The sequence below is a fragment of the Colossoma macropomum genome, unplaced genomic scaffold (genome assembly GCF_904425465.1).
Source record: "Colossoma macropomum unplaced genomic scaffold, Colossoma_macropomum, whole genome shotgun sequence".
NCBI lineage: Eukaryota > Metazoa > Chordata > Actinopteri > Characiformes > Serrasalmidae > Colossoma > Colossoma macropomum.
The window spans coordinates 660,138-682,628 of record NW_023494795.1 but is presented as its reverse complement, the minus strand read 5'-3'; the positions used below and the strand labels follow the sequence as shown (position 1 = coordinate 682,628).

Genomic DNA, 22,491 nt, shown 5'->3' with positions numbered 1-22,491 from the left:
ATGTTTGCCTTTCAGTTGATTTTCTATTGTAGATGATTAATTAACTGCTTGTGGAACCATATGGGGCCTTCATAAGAACCAAACACAGCTATGGAGCGGACCCTTACCTCAAAGAATACACATGCACATGCATAAAGTTGTTTGGGCACTGTGGTGGGCACTGTGGTTTGGGCACTGTGGTGGGCACTGTGGTCAAATGACCTGTTTTGTTGATTTTGAATGAAAATAAGTTAACACATCCTAATTTGTCCAGAAGTCTGTAGACGGCTGTTCATCCAGCGTTTCTTCTGAAATGAAGGGTGTTTATAGTGAGTCTGTCCCCCTTTGCTGTAGTAACAGCCTCTACTCTTCTGGGAAGGCTTTACACTAGAGGTTGGAACATTGCTGTGAGGATTTGATTGAGCATTAGTGAGGTCAGGTACTGATGTTGATGGTCAGTTCTGGATCTCTTTAACTCATCCCAAAGGTATTGGATGGAGCTCCATCACTCCAGAGAACGCAGTTCTACTGCTCCACAGCCCAATGCCCGGGGGGCTTTACAGCCTTTAAAGGGGAATTATCCAAAATGTTCACATAATTCTATTGTTGCAATGAAAACAGAGTCATTCAGAGTGGTTTGTTGTGAAATGGTTGATTGTAGAAACTCAGATGTGGTGGTGATAGGAACCAGGGGTCACCATGACTACAACACAAATATAGACATTTTATTTACTATCCAAAACCATCAATGAACCTACACGTCTTCTGAGTTTATATGGAATGGTGATGATGGTGAAATAGTAGCAAATCTGGAAAAATAAGTTTTCTATGGGGACCATTATGCCTTAAAACTGTGAAATGATTAAAAAAAATGTTTTAGGCCAAAAACTAAAAAAAACTATCATAAAACAGTGTCTCAGTCATCAGGCAGTGAATTCACAACCACTTCATGTAGTAACTTTCTGTCAGGGAGCTTTTAGAGGCGGACGTCTGGTTCCTATCACCACCACTGTGAACAACTCTGATTCAGTAAGTTTCTCTGGATCATCTTAAAGATTGCATTATACAGAAATTTTGAAAAATTGGTGGAATTCCCCTTTAATACCCTGATTGACATCACTCTATTGGCACCTGTACACACCTGAATCAGGACCTGTATCTCCACAGACTCTAATGGTTCATATTTCGGCCTTTCATTGTTATTTAAAAGGTGAGTGGCAACAATAACAACAATTATTATTATTAACATTATTATTAATAATAATAATAATCGTAGCAGTAAGGTTGTAAGCATTATCATTAATAGTTGTAGCAATGTTATAAGTATTATTAGTAGCAGAAGTAATTTTGTGTGTTATTATTAATAATAATAATGTTATACTGTAGTGTCATTAGTATAGTAGCCATGTTAAGTATTATTAATAGTAGTAATGATGTGAAGTATTATTATTAGTAGTAGCTGTGTTATAAGTATTACTATTAGCAGTAATAATAAGTATTAATTTTGGTATTAGTAATGAGTATTATTATCAGCAGTATATTTTTATAAATATCATTAATAGTAGCAATGTTATATGTATTATTAGAAATAATAGTGATAAAAGTAATCGTTAGTAGTAAGAGCAGTGTTATTACTGATAAGTATTAATAGTAATGATAATAGTAATAATACAACAATATTACTAGTAATAATAATGTTATGAGTATTATTAAGAGTAGTATTAGTGGTGGTTTGCTAACACTAACAATAATAATGATAATTTTAACAATTATTATTATGATATGTATTATTATTATTATTACTATTATTATTATAAGTTATTAAACGACGAGCAGGTAACACACACAAACCACATATACACACCACACACATACACACACGCACGCGCGAGCGCGCTCCTCTTCACAGCGCGAGACCTGAGCAGGTGCGGAGACGGGAACTCAGCGGCGCGCGTGCAGAAAGAAGGGCGAGATTAAAGCGCGTGAGAGAGTCTCTCTCTCTCTCTTTCTTTCTTTCTCTCTCTCTCTCTCTCTCTCTCTCTCTCTCTCTCTCTCTCTCTCTCTGAGGCAGATTTGTACCGACAGCACCGGGTGCATTTCTCCAGTCAAACGCCATAAAAAGGGCGCGCGGCTGATCAAAGCGCGCGCCGCAGCGGAGAAAAGCGGGGAGCGCGCGCCCCTCTCGCGGGTTGGAGGCTTTTTGAAGGTTGGTTAAAACAAAACACACACACACACACACACACACACACACACACACACACACACACACACACTGAGAGAGACTCCTTTTCCCGACACGGCAGCGCTATTTACATTTTACTCCGTTTTGCACGCGGATAAAAAAACAGCACCCCCCCCCACCCCACCACCACACACACACACACACACACACACCCATACACACATACACACATAAAGGAACGCACGCAGCTCGCGCTCAAAATATCTAAACCTCCTGAAAACTTTTGCACAAATAACCGCCTTAATGCGCAAACAGAGGAGCGGCTGGAGGCGCGCGCGCTGTTTGTGGGCTAAAAAAATACAGGAATTAATTTGTTTTTGCTTTTTTTTAAATACTAATTTTAATGAAGGCGCTGTTTGGGGTGAGCGCGAGGGAACAATCTGAAGGGAAAAACAGCCCGTTTAGCGCGCGGATGCGGAGATGGAGCCCCGTTTGTGTGTGCGCGCGCAAGAAAAACGGTGGTGAAATCTCCGCGCGGGACCACCGGCGGTGTTTACACACCGAGGGGAGCAGATGAGCGCGCGGATCCTCTGGGTGCTTCAAAAAAAAAAAAATAAAATCCGTGATTCTCTCGGTAAACACATCGCTCGTGAAAAGGCGCGCGGCTCCCCGCAGACGCCGCCGCTCTCGCGACCCCGGTGGGACACACGCGCGCGCGCACCAAACTGGGGCTACGTGACGTAACGCGGCGCCAAAAGCCTGCAATCTTCACTTATTAGTTCAAAAATAACACGCCGCGAGTCGCGGGTCAAAGAGGCTGCGGCTCTGACACCCTACAGTCAACAGGGGGCTGAGAGAGAACCGCCTAAATACACAGGCTGCGCACTGTCATCAGCCCACAGTCACAGACTGCAGGCGGTTAAACTGAATAAACTACTTAACTACTAATATTATAGTAAAGTTTGGAAATATTACTATTACTGCTTTACTAAAGAGCCCATTAGCCTGTATGACTGCAGCCTGGCCGCGTTCCAATCTGCGTATTAGTGTTCTAGAATGTTTAGCTGTTACATAGAATTTCTGACTATAATGTTTAGACGTTGTGTAGAATTCTAAAAAGATCTTTTAGACTGTGTAGAATTGTAGCTAGAATGATTAGACAGTGTGTAGAATTCTAACTAGATTATTTAGACTGTTTAGAATTATAACTTGAATGTTTAGTGTGTAGAATTCTAAATAGAATGTTAGTGTGTAGAATTCTAACTAGAATGTTAATGTGTAGAATTCTAACTAGACCATTTAGACTGTGTAGAATTCTAACTAGAATGTAAGTGTGTAGAATTCTAACTAGTATGTTTAGTGTGTAGAATTCTGATTAGAATGTGTGTAGAATTCTAACTAGTATGTTTAGTGTGTAGAATTCTGATTAGAATGTAAGTGTGTAGAACTCTAACTAGAATGTTAATGTGTAGAATTCTAACTAGACCATTTAGACTGTGTAGAATTCTAACTAGAATGTAATTGTGTAGAATTCTAACTAGAATGTTTAGACTATGTAGAATTCTAACTAGAATGTTTAGTGTGTAGAATTCTAACTAGAATGTTTAGTGTGTAGAATTCTAACTAGAATGTTAGTGTGTAGAATTCTAACTAGAATGTTAGTGTGTAGAATTCTAACTAGAAAGTTTAGACTGTATAATTCTAACTAAAATGTGAGTGTGTAGAACTCTAACTAGAATGTTTAGACTGTAAATTCTAACTAGAATGTTAGTGTGCATAATTCTAACTAGAATGTTAGTGTGTAGAATTCTAACTAGAATGCTGTGTGTAGAATTCTAACTAGAACGTTTAGACTATAATTCTAACTAAAATGTGAGGGTGTAGAATTCTAACTAGAATGTTTAGACAATGTAGAATTCTAACTAGAATGTTTAGTGTGTAGAATTCTAACTAGAATGATTAGATTGTAGAATTCTAACTAGAATGTTAGTGTGTAGAATTCTAACTAGAATAATTAGACTAGAATTCTAACTAGAATGTCTGGAGAATTCTAACTAGAATGTTTAGACTGTAGAATTCTAACTAGAATGTTAGTGTGCAGAATTCTAACTAGAATAATTAGACTGTAGAATTATAACAAGAATGTTAGTGTGCAGAATTCTAACTAGAATGATTAGACTAGAACTCTAACTAGAATGTGGAGAATTCTAACTAGAATGTTAGTGTGTAGAATTCTAGCTAGAATGATTAGACTAGAATTCTAACTAGAATGTGGAGAATTCTAACTAGAATGTTAGTGTGTAGAATTCTAGCTAGAATGATTAGACTAGAACTCTAACTAGAATGTGGAGAATTCTAACTAGAATGTTTAGTGTGTAGAATTCTAACTAGAATGTTAGTGTGTAGAATTCTAACTAGAATGTTTAGGGTGTAGAATTCTAACTAGAAAGTTTAGACTGTGGAATTCTAACTAATGTTAGTGTGTAGAATTTGTTTTTTTTTGTGCTTGTTTTTTTTTTTCGATTGACTTTTTCGGACTGCATGCTGTTTTTTTTCAGTTACCCTAAGTGCACTTAAGTATGATACAGAGACCAAAGGCAAAATATAGTTTTAAATTAGATTATTTATTTGACAAAATCACTACAAAAAGAAAAAAAAGTAAAGACACAATGAAAACAGTCGGCCTTGGCATCCACACGAGAGTCTGGGTGAGTGTCCTTAGTTCTTAGACCTGATTATCGGCTCTTCATTAAGAGCTAAACCTGATCTGGAATCTGATATAACAGCAAATCAACTATCAACGCAATTCTGAAAAGAGGAGTTTGAACTGAGATCACTGAGTTATAACGCCAAGATAGAGGAAAACAAGCTGACATTTAGCCATTTTCAGAAAAGTCAGTACGGCATACACTTGAAAAGATGGTTCTTCAATGGTTCTTCAGTAAAGAAAAAGGTTCTATATGGAACTTTTATACCATGTTCAGCACATTCTCCATCAATCTGAACCATGTAATTATGCAAAGAACCCTTTAATCATGCAAAGGGTTTTTTGAGAGTTTACAGTTCTATAAAGAATCATTTTCTTTACTAAAGAACCTTTGTAGAACCATTGTTTTTAAGAGCGTTTAACTGTGCTAATAAGATCTTCTTGCTATAGTCGCCCCTGTGATAACAGCCTCAACAGCACACCTGCCCATACATTCAGATCACATTCACAGATACTCTCTCAAGGCATTACGGTGCATTATTATTTACAGAATCCGTCCTGCACTGCGTCTGTATGTCTATGCGTGTGTTTATGTTAGTTACAGATGATGCCGCGTCACATTGTCAAGTCCTACTGAGGATAAGCTTCAATCAGCATCGCGTGGCCCTGAAACAGAAAAGAAAGGAAGAGCATGTTAGTATGAGAAAAAAGTGCACAAAAAGACAGCAGAGATTCAAAACAGATCAAAAACATCAGCTAAAATAAACACTAAAGACTTTCAGATTCTTTCTTGGTTTCCACATAAACATCAGCACATTATTATTATTCACTAATGTACTCAAATATTAAAAACATTCATTGTAGTGATGCACAGAAATGGAAGCTGTTGACCGAAATTCAGGACACACAACTGGAAGGAAGGAAGGAAGGATGGAAGAACGGCATGAAGGAAGGAAGGAAGGCAGGCAGGCAGGCAGGCAGGAAGGAAGGAAGACAGATAGGAAGAAAGGCAGAAAAGAAGGAAGACAGAAAGGAAGGAAGGAAGGAGTGCAGGCATGAAGGTAGGTAGGAAGAAAGGAGGGCGGGAAAGAAGGAAGGAAGGCAGGAATGAAGGCAGGAAGGTAAGTAGGAAGGCAGGAAGGCAAGAAGGAAGGAAGGAAAGCAGGAAGAAAAGCAGGAAGAAAGAAAGGCAGGAAAGAAGGCAGGAGTGAAGGCGGGAAGGTAGTTAGGAAGAAAGGAAGGAAGGAAAGAAGGCAGGAAGGCAAGAAGGAAGGAAGGAAGGAAAGCAAGAAGAAAGGAAGGCAGGAAGGCAAGAAGGAAGGAAGGAAAGCAGGAAGAAAGGAAGGCAGGAAGGCAAGAAGGAAGGAAGGAAGGAAGGAAGGAAGGAGTGCAGGCAGGAAGGTAGGTAGGAAGAAAAAGGGAAAGAAGGAAGGAAGGCAGGAATGAAGGCAGAAAGGTAAGTAAGAAAAAAAGGAAGGCAGGAAGGCAAGAAGGAAGGAAGGAAGGAAGGAACACAGGGGGCGCTATTAGCTGAGTCACTTTAATGTTCGCTATTTAGAGAAGGACCAGCCATGAACTCACACCAGCAGGATCTAACAAACACACGTAGCAGCTTTCAAAGCCAGAGGAGAAAAAGGTTACAATGAAAAGATACTGAGTTGCTCTGTTTCCACTAAAGATAATTATTAGAGTCAACGATAAAAAGCATGTAAGTCAAAGACCATACAGAGCGAATTCCCCTCCGTGTGCAGTTTCTCTGTACTGTCCACCCAGGTGTATTGATCTTACCTGTCCTCCTGCAGCACATGCTGCCACCAGCCCGTACTGGCCCCCCTCCTTCTTAAGCCGGTGGGCTACCGTAGTAACCAGCCTGCAGCCGGTGGCGGCAAACGGATGTCCCAGAGAGAGCGACCCGCCCCACAGGTTAAACTTCTCCATCGGTGGGGCGCCAACCTGAGACACCAGCACACACAGGGTTAAAACACATGCAGGCGTATGCGAAAGTTTGAACACCCCTGGTTGCTGATTTTCTAAGTTAAACCATCCATTAAATGGAACAAACTTAAATTTGTATTTTTAAATAAGGTATTTTTCTGTAAATTTTAGTACATAAAATTTATTTATTTCACATATTTAACATATTCAGAAAAAAAATTAAAAATAGGGCCATAACCTTTGCACAGGCCATATTATATGTTTTATTTTTCTACCCCCAAAATGTTAAATTTTCAACTTTTTCACTTGAAATCAACAAAAACATGCAATTTGACAAAGGGGCACATAAACAATCCCACACAAAACCACGCCTACCTTAGATTTCCGGCCCATGCAGTTCTGAGCAAACCAGTCCGACTCCATGGCGGTCAGATTAGCCAAAATTTGGCCCTGTAAGGAACGAATATAAACATTAAATTGCATTTAAAAAGTAGCAGCATAACATAAAAATGAAATGGAAAATAATAACATACACAATGAATCGTGTTCCATGTTACACACAAACATTTACAGGAGAACTCTGATAACTTAAAGGCCCATTTAATTGAAAACTTGCTCATCTTTTTGGAATAAGACTTTGATGTAGTGTGTAAACATTACTAAAATTCTAAAATCTATAATCACTCTCCAGTCCATTCAGTCCATTTATGGAAACCAAGCTGCAAAAACAGCCCCTTTAAAATGTATTGTTTTTGTGATGCCACAACAACCAAAACATTTACATATAGCTGCCTATTTAGACCACAGCAGTTTAGCCCCGCCCACTTATACTGAAGTTATAAGGAGTGTTTCAGCCTGGACTGCTTTTTGAAAGAGGCACATACATGGCAGCCAATCAGAACAGAGCTCATTTACATATATGAGGCACAGTAACAAAAACAGCACGTTTAATTCTAAGGGATAAAGAAAGGCTGGAAATGATTATGAATAATGATTCATATGGACTATTTTTGTATGAGGTGCAATACAGGACAGCCAATCAGAGCAGTTGTTTATATTATAAAGAAAAATTGAAAAGAAAAAAAAAAAAACACATTAGGCCTAATTGGGCTCCTTTAAAAACCTGCATTTTATAATTTGGCCACATGGTGGCACTAGAACACTCACAAAGGAGCGCTTAAAGGGGAATTCCAGTGATTTTTCAAAGTTTGTGTATGATGCATTTGTTGGAATGCAAAGAAAGTCATTAAAAGTGGTTTCATCCAAGTGACCAGTGAACCTAAACATGTCTTCTGTATTTTTATATGTAATATATGATGCTAAAACAGCGGTATATTTGAAAAAATAAGTCTTCTTTAAGGGCCGTTTTTGCCTTCTCTCCACCATGAATTCCTCTTATAATATACGTTCTGGGACAAAATCTTCTCAAATCTGTCCTAAAACAGTGTCTCTGATATCAGGCAGCATATCCATAATCATGTAATCACTTTCTGTGAGGGAGCTTTTAGAGGTGGACGTCTGGTTCACATCACCACCACCGTGAACAATTCTGATTCTCTAGAATGGAATATTTCACATCAAACCGCTGAGACACTTTGTTTATATCTTACCATGCAGAAATTTTGAATAAATGGTGGAATTCCCCTTTAAATATGCACATCCAGCAATAAAGTGAATAAGAACCATTTTTAACACGTCTCCATATAAAAGCTGCTTTTGTGCTGTTGTGTTTAGCTCTGCTTCTGTGATGCAGCAGGCTGGCAGTGCTGGACTGAGAGCTGTCAATCACACACGCTCATTAGAATATTAGGACCACGCCCACAAAGCGCTCAGACAGGTCTGATCAGCACTTTTTAAGCAGTGTTTTTTTTTTATATTTCTGTCTTGCTTTTCTTTTTTTCCCCTTTTAAAACATTGTAAATATTAAACATCCACCACTGAGACTGAGGCTTTAAGTATTGATTATGGGATTAATACATTTATTGTTCATGTGATTACGGGAAACTTCCGTAAAGCAACCTTAGGTAGGAGAAAGAGCTATAAAAATTGAACCAGTGAAAAAATTAAAATAAAAAATTAGAACAAGAAACACTCACAGCGAACGCCTCGTGGAATTCGAACACATCAATGTCGGCCAGCGTCAGTCCGCTCCTCTCCAGAACCTTCGGGGTGGCGTAGGTCGGGCTGAAATATACACGTCGCTTTTTTAGAAGTTTTCCAGAGAAAAAACTTGAGAGAGAATCACGACAGACCGACACATTTTTCAAAAATTTTCTTTGTTGTGGAGCAAGTAAAACACATATTTAACCCATTAGGCCTGAATGTTCCTCACTCTTACAACTACAACTTGCATCAAGGGCTTCAAACTAAAACTCACTAATAAATAAATAAATAAATAAATACGTAAATAAATAAATAAAAATAAAATAAAATGCCTTAAAAGGTCCTAAAAAAAAATCATAAGATAAAATGCCTTGCATAGAATTATATTGAATTAACTTTGTTTGCACTGATTGATCAGACTTTTCTAGCAGGTGTTAAACTGACCCTCTGTCTGTTACAGTAACTGTAACATTGCACTTCCTGTCATTTTGGGTGGGATTGTATGTAAACAGTAGGTGCTAGAAACACAGTGCAAGTTTTGCTTTGTAGCAGAGATGTTTATGTTGCTTGTATAAAAATATGATTATTCCAATTTAAGTATTTTTAAAATTATTTCACAAAAAGCAAAAATGTGTTAGGTGGTGCTCCGCTTTCCCTATATATCAGTCTTGGTTTGGGGCTTCAGTTAAAATGAGATCCTGTTTTTTTTATTAAATACCAGGAGCAGAAGTTCTGTAAAGGAATAATGATCGTTTTATCGTCCCTGATAAAAACTGCAGTGACTCCTATTTGAGCAGTAAACACTGGCTGAGCACATCGAAGCAGCCAGAGCAGCTCGCAAATGTACACAGCATGCATAGTTTAAAACGAGCGATCGACACAAACAAAACCGCAGCAGAGCCGCTCGCCGCTTTACCAGCACAACTACAAGCTCAACGCTACCAAAAAACAGCAAAACAAAAACAGAGGGAACGAGAGAAGAAAGCCACGAGCGCTGAAAAGAAGCTGTCACTCACCCCAGCAGAAGCTGGTCTTTAGGGTCCTGGGATACGTACACAAAATCTCTGAAACGAAAACAAACAAACAAGAACAACACAAAACTTTCAGTACCAAACACACAGGAAGAACCGGGACTCGCCTGCCGCGCCGTCGTTCAGTGTGTGGCAACCAGGGGGCGTATCTGAGTTCTAGATCTGAGTGTGTGGGTTGTGTAGCGTTGTTATTGTTATTATGAAGCTCTGATCCGTTCTAATTATAATGTATAGTTATAATTCTGTAGCGCTGTTAGTCCTGTTGTTAGCGTGTAGCATCGTTGTTGTGTTTATATTGTGTAATATTGGTTTTTTGTTAGTGTAACATTATTGCTGTGTTATTGTTATATTGTGTAGCACTTTTTAGTTACTGCGTAGCACTGTTGTGTTATGTTGTTTAGCATTTTTGTGTTATTGATTTCTGTAGCGTTGGATGTGTTACTATTACATTGTTTAGCATTGCGACATTGTTATTTTGTATAGCATTGCTGTGTTATTCTATTGTGTAGCATTATGAGTGTTATTTTGTGTAGCATTGTCGTGTTATTATACTGTGTAGCAGGGTTGTGTTACTTTGTGTAGCATCTTTTTTGTAGTACTGCTGTGTTACCATATTGTATAGCAGTGTTGTGTTATTCTGTGTAGCAGTGTTGTGTTACCATATTGTATAGCAGTGTTGTGTTATTCTGTGTAGCAGTGTTGTGTTATTCTGTGTAGCAGTGTTGTGTTACCATATTGTATAGCAGTGTTGTGTTACTATTTTGTGTAGCAGTGTTGTGTTATTTTGTGTAGTACTGTTGTGTTACTATATTGTGCTACTATAATGTATCGCATTGCAGTTAGCAGTATAGCAGTGTTGTTTTGCATAGCAGTGTTGTGTTATTATTTTGTGTAGCTTTGCTGTGTTATTTTGTGTAGCAGTGGTGTGTTTTGCGTAGCAGTGTTGTGTTATTATTTTGTGTAGCTTTGCTGTGTTATTTTGTGTAGCAGTGGTGTGTTTTGTGTAGCAGTGTTGTGTTATTATTTTGTGTAGTACTGTTGTGTTATCATATTGTGTTACTATATTATGTAGCACTGCAGTTAGCAGTGTTATTTTGTGTAGCAATTTTGTGCTACTATACTGTGTAGCATTTCACTGGTGTGTTATTATTACATTGTGTGGCGCTGCTGTGTTATTATGACTGTAACACTTGTGTTATTTTGTGTAATACTGTGTTATTATATTGTGTAGCACTGTTGTGTTATTATATTGTGTAGCACTGTTGCTCTTAATGTTGCTGCGCATCATTATTGTACAGAATTGTGTTGTTTACCTCAGGTATGCTTTAGGCTTGTAACCCATAGCAAGAGCTTTCTCTTCTGACATTATCAGCACAGCAGAGGCACCGTCAGTCTAACACACACACACACACACACACACACACACAAAATCTAGTGTTTACATTTTTGCACATTTTTTAACAAATCAGGATTTTTTGTTAAACAGTCAAAATTATGGAGAATCCAACATAAGAGCTGAGGTTCATTCCTATCAGACAGTCTTCATGTCCGGCTTATAGCAGTCTGAGTAAGTTTGGGGATTTGGAGCCCCCTGTGGTGGAAATATGTAATTGCAAGCAAGATACAGAAGAACATTTGCTACCGTCACTGCAGCCACAGTGGATTAATATCAGCTGGGTTAACAGCCACGTCCAACTAGTGATGAACTACAGTAGGTGGACGTGGCGTCAGTGCTAGATAGGCTGCAAAAAACAAACATGACCGGTCACTGACCAGGTAGGAGGAGTTAGCAGCAGTGACGGTTCCGTGCGGTTTGACGAAAGCGGGTTTCAGTTTGCCCATCTGCTCCATGGTACTGGGCCGGATACCGTTGTCCTTGGAAACGATGTTCTTCCCTGCAACAAAGCAAGAACAGCAGCATGACTCGAACACCTCCCGTCTCACTTCACTGACTGACCAGTTCATATTTCATATTGGATCCTTTAGGAAACAATTCAATGCATCATAAAACTTTAGCTCAAAAATGTGAGAATGCTTTACTGAATATTACTGTAAGCATAATTACTATAATTCAGTTATTGTGATCAACACATTTACAAATAAATGTTTTTTTTTGTTTTTTTTTAAATGACGTCCAGCCCTCAGAATAACGAATCATGAGGCCCACCAGGCACTTTGAAGTCAACGATGTCACTGAGGAGACCCTCGTCCTGAGCCTTCTTGGCGAGTGTGTGAGAGCGCAGAGCAAACTCGTCCTGGTCGTGCCGAGAAACGCCGAACGCAGCGGCCAAACGGTCAGCGGAGTGACCCATGGTTTCTGCTGTGGAGAATTCAGCCACTGCAGGGAGCTAGAGAGAGAGAGAGAGAGAGAGAGAGAGAGAGAGAGAGAGAGAGAGAGAGAGAGAGAGAGAGACAGACAGACAGACAGAAACATACAAAAGAAGAAAATAAGTGAGCAAAACAAACATAAGAGAAACAAAAAGAAGAAAGACAAAGGAAGAGAACAGAGGACGAGACAAAGATGAACAACAAAAAATAAGGGTAAACAGAAAAAGAGGACAAGACAATAGAAGACAAGAGAAGAGAAGAGAAAGACAGAGGAGAAGTAAAGTAAAGGAGACAGCAAAACAGAGGAGTAGAGAAGAAAAAGACAATGGAAGAGAAGAGAAGAGAAGAGAAGGACCAAAGAGAAGAGAAGAAAAGAAAAAGACCGAAGAGAAGAAAAGAAAAGAAAAGAAAAGAAAAAGACAGAAGAGAATAAAAGGACAGAATAGAGAAAGAGAAAGATACACAACAAAAGAATAAGAGAACAGAAAAGAAGAGAGTAAAAAAGAAAAGAAGAATTAAAAGACAGAAAAGAACAGAAGAGAAGAAAAAGACAGGAGAAGTGAAGAGCAGAGGAAAATGGAAAGACAGAAGAGAATAAATGAAGAGAGAGATACACAAGAAATAAGAAGACAACAGAAAAGAACGGAAAGAGAAGAGTAAAGAAAAGAGGAGAGAAGCAGAAAGAGAGAAGAGAGAGTCTCTCAGCCAAGAGTCGCCTAGATGTCTCCAGAGTACTGTGTGGTCATTTAGGATAGAAAATAAACCAAGTCGCTAAATTACACTCATCACCAGCACTTTCAGTATCTGAAGGGGAGAAGTCCTCAAGGGCAGGACAGTGCTTCAGGTGTGAGGTGCATTATGGGTATTGTAGTACCTCAGGTGCGAGGTGTGCGAGGCGAAGAGATCCCAGCAGAGACAGTCTGGCCCCGACCGTCTTCGCCTTGTTTAGCGACAGCATCGTCTTCCTCATTTTACGGCTGTGGCGAATCGGGACGTCCGACATGAACTCGACTCCGCCGGCCACGACCGCATCACACTGACCGGAGGCGATCAAGCCCACGGCTACAAAACACAACAGACACAACAACTGCACAGCGTGGCTCAGACACACTACAGCAGAGACACCCCTCGCCCCACCACTTAGCCCTCCCCCTCCGTTTTGCGCGTTCACGTCTAGGCGTAGGGTGTCCTGATTCTTGTTGAGATAGAGGGGTAGGGTGAAGTGTTAGAGCTACATGACCCTCTAAACGGAGGTTTTTCAGAGACTCCAAACAGAGAGATATGAGGAAAAAAGAAAAACCAGCAAGATGGAGAACAAGAGACCAAAGAAACCCACAAATGTGAGAATTTTCTCTGTTTAAAAATTCCGATAATCATAATATTATCTTAGTTTAATGTCGTTTCAGTGTATTTTGGTCCTTTTCTTCATAACGAGCATAAAACAAAATTAAAAAAAACTACTAGTAGTCACTAGTAGTGCTGATGTCTTGGTAGCTAGCTAGCTAAATTTCCCATTCCACCTTAAATGATGCAGCAGTTACATTCTGGCGCCAGAACTGCTGCACCATTTAAGGTGGAACGGGAAAATTTGAACAAGAAGCTGGTGAATATCTGACTTCAGCCCTAAATGTATCTAAAGCCCAGCAGTGAGGAGCTGAACTTTACCCTCCTCTGCTGTCACTGCAGACTGGCAGGGTCGCCTACAGAGCAGCGCTAGTAGCTGTTAATGAAGTGATGCTCTTTTTATTTGAGGGTCCCATTTAGTAGGGAAGATTTCAACCACCACCCCTTATAACTCAGTTCCAAGGGGATAGGGTGACACTCGAAAACAAGGGGTAGGGGTAAAAATAAGAATTAGGATTGGGCAAAAAAACCTTTCAGAAATGTTTATGTTTCAGCATCAGCAAGAAAAAAACAAAACTAGCGCATCCCTAGAAAAACTCATTTTATATTTAACTAAAGCATTTCAATAAATTTTTTTGCTCGTCTTTAGTATTAAAATGTTTTGAATAATTAGATGGAATTTTACTTCACGTTTACTTTTTGTTTAAATATATTGGCTTTATTTTTTCTTACATGGGTTTCTGTTACAATAATAATAATAATAATAAATAATTGTACCTGTAGTCATGGCTTGGTTGGAAGAGATGCAGGCCATAGTCACAGTGTGAGCTGGAGTTTTATCTGAGAATCCTGCACCCAGCGCAGCCTACACACACACACACACACACACACACACACACACACACACACACACACACACACATACATACACACATACATACACCATTATTACATCCAAGCCCACAAAAGCACTGAAAAATAATATCTAATTCTACTCCAAACAAATGAACAACACTTTTTAATAACACATTTTAAAATCACTGTAAAGTATGGATGCAATAACATATTCTGTATTGTGGCTTTTATATCAACACAAACGTAAAACAGTAAAACCAACACTGACTCAGCTTTTTTTCTATTATACTTAAAGTACAAAACAAGCGTTTAATTTTTGGTTTGACCATAATTAATAAAAACGAGTCATTTCTGTAGAAGACGAAGGCAAATAAACTTTAATACTGATTGGTTGCAACACAGGGGATTTTAGGATTACATCAGCAGAGACCACCCCAACGCATTTCAGTCTGATATCAAATATTTTTATTTTTTATTTATTTTTTTATGTAATAAATGGATCCAGTGGTCTTAATGCAGCCCCTGTAGAAGACGTGTTAACTTATTTTAACTTAGAAAACCAACACAACATGGAATCTCACTGGGGCACCCAAACCTATGCATATTACTGTACAACATTTGGGGTGTGTTGGGGGGGGGGCAATTGCCAATTTAATTGGTAGACCCAGCTTTAAAGTCTGATAATCTTTGCTCAGATGAAGTCAAAGTAAGCTAGATTACTCATAGACTGACCTCTCTGGCCACATTGCTGGTCTTCACCTCCTGAATGACCGTTCCATAGACGATGTAATCCACAGCTTCTTTAGGGAACGCAGTTCTGTTCAGCAGACCTCTGCAGAAACAGGCACACACAAAAAATGAGAAGAAAACCCACAAGATTTGTTTTAAAAACCTAGTCGATATTTAATTTCTCATGTTGAAATTGTTGTAAGCCTATCATAAGATTATTTAACAGATTTCTAGATAGTTTTACTTGTTTTAAGTCATTAAGTAAAGTTATATCTATATTGGCAGATCAGTTAGCTTGTTATAAAAATCTCTCTTAATATAAGCTAAATATAGTGAGGTAATTTCACTTGATTGCATTAGAACATGACCCAAAAACTAGTACAAATGTCTAGAAATCAATTAAACAATCTTACAATAAGCTCACAGCAACCTTGACATGAGAAATATTAGACATATTGACTAGATTTCAGATCATTTCAGTTGGCCACATTTTGTGCAGCTCACTAAGGTTTAAAAGCTTGGAATCACTGGCTGTATTAACAATCGGTGCTATTTTATATGGAGCCTCATGCAAATGTTTGAACAAATGGCAAGTTTTGTTGATTTTCTAATTGAAAATAAGTGAACACATCCTCTACAGACAGCACAGTTAAATATTCTACTAATTTTAGTGCACAATTTATATTTATTTCCTGGGTTAAACATACTGAGAAAAAAAAAAACAAAACCTACAATATAAAATGTGCCATAACTTCTGCACAGATCACAGTTTATGCTTTATTTATGTTCAGTTCGGGAAATAAACAGTAATTGTGCATTAAAACGTGCAGGAGTGTTCAATTATTTTCAAAATATAACATTTAATTTAAGCAGGGCGTCAATTTTTGCATAAGACTATGTTAATAACTTACATAATGTGGGTTTAAATATTACAGACTGTTTTTAGTTGTGTTATGTTTTGTTACAAATTTTAAACAATGCACTGTAATTATCTCCTTATATCTGTATATATACATATCTGTGTGTTTACAAATATACAAACTAAGCTACAAAAGTAGACCATTCTCAATTGTTTTTGTGATGTCACAAAAAGTGAACACATTTGCATATGTCCACCTACTCAGCCTACAATTATTTTGCTCCGCCCACCCACACTGAAGTTATAAGGAGTGTTTCAGTCCGGAGTGCTTTCTGAATGAGGCACAATAGCACAATACAAGGCAGCCAATCAGAACAGAGCTCATTTACATCTATTAGTCTTAGAAGCACAGTACCGAAAACAGTGAGTTTACTTGTAAGGGATGAAGAAAGGCTGGAAAATGATCATGTAAAAGTGAATAGGGTACATAAACCCACACAAATGTCATACGAGGATCTCAAAATAATAAAATGAAAGATAAATAATAGGACATGGGCCCTTTAAATGTTCAGCACATTAGCTTCACAAAGCCCTGACTGCACTTACTTCAGGGCACCCCTGGCCAGATCATGAGGCATCAGGTCAGCGTATCTGTAAAGGAAAGAAACAAACTGAGCCATATAAACACTGAAAGAGTAGACGTTTACTGTTCAAGGGGGACTTTCAGGCCATTGAGTTCAATGACTCATTCAGGTAAATCACTCAAGTCAAATCTGAAATTCTGCTTTTAAAATATTAAAGCTGCACTATGTAAGTTTTGGGGATTTGGAGACCTCTCTGGTGGAAACGTGCAATTGCATGCAACGTGCGGAAGAACGTTTAGTAATGTGGGATGTACTTCGGACCTTCCCTGAGTGAATTCTCTTTCAATCACCAGATTCATCCAAAGAGAACTCAAAACCTGGTGAATGATGCGTCTTCCTAGGATGTGAGTGAATTATTTACTAGTCATCATATCTTCATCAGTATAATGTTGATTGTGCGTTTGATATCGAGCCAGACTTTCTTTTTGAGCCTGTGCGTGTGACGGTAACACGTAAAGACGTACAACGTGGTGTGAAAAACTCCCGACACGACGCCTCTGACTTTTAAATGATTATTTCAGGCTTTACAGGCGACTATCAGCAGCAAACGCTCACCATATTTTATCTTTATCCTCCTGACTCAGTTATGCTACTACTTTTAATGTTAACGAAAAATCTTACACAGTGCAGCTTTAATATCTGCATACCTCACATAATGTGCTATTACAAAGTTTATTCCAAAACATGACATGTCTGTTTTAATTAAAGATTTTGAAGGTGAATTACAGCAAATTTTCAAAATTTCTGCATAATTAAATGATTAAGATGCAAACAAAGTCATTCCGAGTGGTTTGGTGTGATAATGAGCTGTTGTAGAGAAACTTACTAAGTCAGAATGACCACAGTGGTGGTGATAGGAACCAGACGTCCACCTCTAAAAGCTCCTCACAGAAAGTTACTATCATGAAATGGTTGAGAATACATTGTCTGATGTCTGACCCATTTGACACATTGTTTATGATAGTTTTGAGAAGCTTTTGACCTAAAATATATGTAAAGTATATATTTTTAAAATCTGTTCCAGGCAAAACAAAAAAAATCACATACAACTTCTTGTTTTACATTTATCACTATTTTATCATCAATAATATTTCATATAAACACAGAAGACATGTGTACGTTCACTGGTGGTTCTGGATAGTAAATAAAATGTCTATATTTGTGTTGTAGTCATGGTGACCCCTGGTTCCTATCACCACCACTGTAAAGACATCTGAACCATTTCACACCAAACCACTCTGAATGACTCTGTTTACATCTCAACCATTGAATTATGGAGAAATTTGAATTTTGAATGGAGTTCCCCTTTAACATGAGGCATAGTGGATTTCATATTGGACTATATTCTTCTAACATATTCTAGGACTAAGGCTAACTGAGCACTGTATGCATCGTAACTATGACATTATTATCTCAGAATCACCCAAAAATCAGGGAATTTTCATTTTTAGCCAACATTAAACCGATAAAAATGCACCTTATATTGATGACTAACACACAGACATGCTCACACGTTCACTCACGTGGTGCCAGACTGCAGGAACGGTGTGCGGACACCCTCGACCAAAACAATGTTCCTCACTCCAGGCTTGGCCAGAGTCTTCTTACTTTTTGCTGTTAATAAAAAAGTTGTGTATTTAAAGCCACAAGACTGAAATGGAGCTCATATAATAGATTTAAATACTTTTGAAGACTGATTGATCAATCTGCCTATTCAGCCTATAGGCGTTTAGCCACGCCCACTCACACTGAAGTTATATGGAGTATTTCAAAACAAACATCTTTTTAAATGAGGCGCAATACATGGAGAGCTCATTTGCATATGTCAGTCTTAAAGGCACAGTAACAAAAACAGCTAAGAGATACAAAGAGGTTAGAAAACGGTCATTTAACATGAATCATGGCTGTTTTTGATACATAAAACCACATGTACGTCATATGTGGACCAAATTAAAATAAAATGCAAGAGAAATGTACTATATGGGCCCTTTTAAATAAACCTCACAACATACATGTCACTCATAAGCCCTGTTTTAACATGGCAGCTTAACATGAATTCCATCTTGAACTGCAGTGTGTGTTTCACCTTGAGCCGGCAGTGGAGCGGATGTGCTGAGAGATCGTGTTGCTGTACAGAGAGAAAGAAACAGAGTAATTAAGTTCTATTAAGCTTTCCAAACACACTGCAGATCAAGTCATTCAAAGGTACCTGCATAAAATCACAACATAGTAAACACCAAACATTATCTGACTGAAAATGTTCTGTTTGTAGCCATTTATCCATGAGAGATGAAAGCCATCAATCAAAATAATAAATAAAAACAATAATAATATAAAATATGAACACAGCTAGCTATGTAAGTCATGTTGTTTTGCCAGACCAATCAGCAAACTTGACCTAAAAATAATGTTTCATTTTTGCTAATAATTATCTCAACAATATTTGTTATATTTAAAACTGTTCAATTAAATGTCTGTACGCTGTAATACCTTAAAAAAATTGAACTCGATACCAGCACAGCCCAACAGGATGACCACAACCCACTGATTACTTTTTATAGTTTTTTAATAGTTATTTATTATAGTTTTTTTCCTTCCTTCTGTAGAGTTACTTTTTGGAGATACAAGTTTTTTGTCCGACAATGAAGATCTGCTTTGTGGGGGTCCTGTGGGGGTCCTGAACATTGAAGAACAGGGTGAACAAAGTATGCAGAGAAACAGATGGACTACAGTCTGTAATTGTAGACCTACAAAGTGAAACTATATTGTAGTGGAGCTGATAAAACGGACAGTGGAGGTGATACAGAAACAAGGAGGTGGACTTAATGAAGTGGTCAGTAGGTGTGTGTGTGTAATTTTCTCTCTGTCTTTTAAACCCCCAATTCATTCATTCATTCATTCATCTTCTAAGCCGCTTATCCGTCTGGGTCAGGGGGCGGTGGTGCTGGAGCCTCTCGGCCTTCATTGCCTGTTGTCTGTCCATCACAGGGCAGACACACACACTTGCAATTTAGCATCTCCAATTGGCCCAGCTGCATGTCTCTGGACTGTGGGAGGAAACCCACGCAGATACGGTGAGACAGAAAGGACCCTGGTCATCTGGCCAGGGAACTGAACCCAGGCCTGAACCCATTTGCTGCCAACGCAACTTCATAGAACAGCTCAACACACTTAGAGGAGTTCTGGTATGACCACCTTGACAAACGTCACACTCAGTGGTGGGAGGAGATCCCACCCATGCATAAAAACTTTTATAATAACTAAAGTGTACACTGAAAAAATATAAGCTAAACAAGAGATGATGGTTTTAAATGCTTGGTTCAACATTTGCAGTTTTGGCAAACAAGACAAAACAGTAAATAATACACTGCCATTAATTATTTTCATTAGGGGTGCACAGTCGGAATCAGAAGATTCTTCCTCACAACACAAAACAATTTATCGTTTTTGTTTTGCCGGATCTGCGCTACAGTTTTATGAGGTGCATTGCTAATTTTTAGAATTTCTTATCAAGTTAACCACCTGAAATAAAAAAAACCCAATCGGAGAAAAAAAGCTGCTTACCAAACTGGAGCGCCCTGGAGGAGTTCACCGGGCAGGTCCTCAGAGAATTCATCAACATAGACGCCATCCTTTAATTCTGATGAACAATAATAAACAACAACGGTGTTACTGCAGATAATGAAAACCACACAACGTCACCAGAGATGAAGCGGCTTTTATTGTTTCACTGTAGTTTCAGCAAACAGGACCTGAGCTGCTCTTTCTCCAGTATCTCCAGTGTTTTGTTTAATCAAATGAGCCCAAATAAATAATAGAGGTGGGAATCTCGACAACTCAGGATTCAATTTCAATTCAAGATACAAATATAAAACAATTCCTGATGCATCTTAGTTTTTTTATTTATATAGCCTGCACTATGATGTTTTCTTCAGTATTGATTGTTGGTTTGGTTGAATTTGAATGTGCACGTGTTCAGTCTACAGGTGTGTTGCATATCTTACATTTCTCTTGTAACTTATTTCATGTGAATGGCATTCTTATACACCAAAAACAGTCATGACTCATTTTCACATGACCCTTTTTTATCCCTTAGAATTAAGCAGGTTGTTTTTGTTTCTGCGCCTTTGAGGCTGACAAATGCAAATGAGCTCTGTTCAGATTGGCTGCCCTGTTCTGCGCTTTATTCAAAAAGCAGTCCAGACCGAAACACTCTGTCAGAGTGAGTAGGCAGGTCTAAACTGCTAGAGGCTGAATAGGTGGATATATGTAAATGAGTTGATTCTCGATGTCATACTGAGATCACAAAAACAGAGAATTCAAAACTTATTAACTTATTTTCACTTAGAAAATCAACAAAATAAGTCATTTGAAGAAGAACGAGACTCACTAATCATTTTGACCATGTACTTCATAAAAACACAATAGATTTGTATTATTTACATTTATTTGTAAATAATACAATTATGTACAAAATAATACATTATTTTAGTTGGCATGTTTTCCCACATTTTTTATTTAATTTATATGTGTGTGTGTGTGTGTGTGAGATATATATATATATATATATACACACACACACACACATACACATATACATATATATATATATATATATATATATATATATATATACACACACACATACATATGAAAAAATGTAGGAAAACATGCCAACTTCTGAATACTATACGAATGCGATAGTTTCTATTTACTTAAAGGGAAACTCCACCAATTTTTCAAAATTTCTACAGAATTAAGCGGTTAAGATGTAAACAGGGTCACTCAGAAATGATTATGAATACACTGCTTGATGTCTGAGACACTGATTTACAATAGTTTTGGATAGTAAATAAAATGTCTATATCTGTGTTGTAGTCATGGCGACCCCCAGGTCCTATCACCACCACTATAGAGAAGTCTCTACAATGAACCATTTCACACCAAACCACTCTGAAGGACATCACAACAACAGAATTATGCAAAAAAATTGTAAAAATATGTGGAATTATGGGAAAATTTGTTAACATTTTAACAACCAACAAATGTGATGTCCTCTTTTTTTAAGTTAATCCACTTTTATTTTTATTGGTTTTATCTTTATTATATTTGGTTGATTATTTATTATTATTATTATTATTATTATTATTATTATTAATCTACAGCAGCTGAATACTTTAGGTGCCTTCTTTGTAACTGAACCTGATCAGCTCAATGGTAAAAAGCCCGTGACCCTTCACCTACTTCTCCAGCCAGTGTGCTGGATGACAAGGACAGTCAGATCTAAACTGACCACACTGCGACACTAACAGTGACTGTCCACTCACAACGCATAAACACTCATAGAAAACACACAAATGCGAATATTAGATGTTTAAAAAACGTATTAGACGTAACACAGTGAGAGTCTGAAGCTCCTGAGCGCACTGATCCCAGCTCAGCGACGCGCTCACTGCGCATGTGCACAAAGCTGCATGCCTTCGGTGAAACAGGTTCAGTTATTAAAGTGTGCAAAAGTCTGTTTTTGCGCTACCTGCGTGGTTTCTGCTGTAAAACGAAGTCTGCGCCGCCGCTGTCTTCCTGAGTCTGAACCGAGATGACAAACGACTACAAAAAAAAAGCGCAGCTTAAAAGACCCGACCTTAGGACACCTGAAGCCTGCCTGACTGAAATAGTCTGCAAACGTTTAAAATAGAGCTGAACACGTTTAATTAGACTCACAAATCAAACACATACGCACTTAGAAAAGGCGGACTGTTGATTTGCATGTGCGCGAGCTTTAAAAAACCACTTTA

At 38.2% G+C, this 22,491-nt stretch overlaps 1 protein-coding gene across 1 annotated transcript; it reads right to left on the bottom strand.

The window, feature by feature from the left end:
• Positions 1-4,764: 4,764 nt before the first annotated feature.
• Positions 4,765-22,357, bottom strand: hadhb (hydroxyacyl-CoA dehydrogenase trifunctional multienzyme complex subunit beta). Its single transcript, XM_036581142.1, has 16 exons — positions 22,230-22,357; positions 20,261-20,336; positions 18,783-18,824; positions 18,220-18,310; positions 16,659-16,703; positions 15,197-15,296; positions 14,387-14,474; positions 13,140-13,327; positions 12,105-12,285; positions 11,711-11,832; positions 11,251-11,330; positions 9,923-9,970; positions 8,900-8,987; positions 7,179-7,253; positions 6,657-6,821; positions 4,765-5,534 (listed from the first exon to the last, which is right to left on the bottom strand). The coding sequence occupies exons 2-16, from the start codon at positions 20,325-20,327 to the stop codon at positions 5,499-5,501; spliced, it is 1,416 nt and encodes a 471-aa protein (XP_036437035.1). The 5' UTR covers positions 20,328-20,336; positions 22,230-22,357; the 3' UTR covers positions 4,765-5,498.
• Positions 22,358-22,491: the final 134 nt, after the last annotated feature.

Bases quoted from the DNA above. Each gene is read 5' to 3' on its own strand.
- hadhb (XM_036581142.1), bottom strand. From the start codon at position 20,327: ATGGCGTCTATGTTGATGAATTCTCTGAGGACCTGCCCGGTGAACTCC. The intron at 18,825-20,260 runs GTAAGCAGCTTT...CTCTCTGTACAG, and splicing joins CTCCAGGGCGCTCCAGTTTG to CAACACGATCTCTCAGCACA. The intron at 5,535-6,656 runs GTAAGATCAATA...TTTCTGTTTCAG, and splicing joins CATGTGCTGCAGGAGGACAG to GGCCACGCGATGCTGATTGA.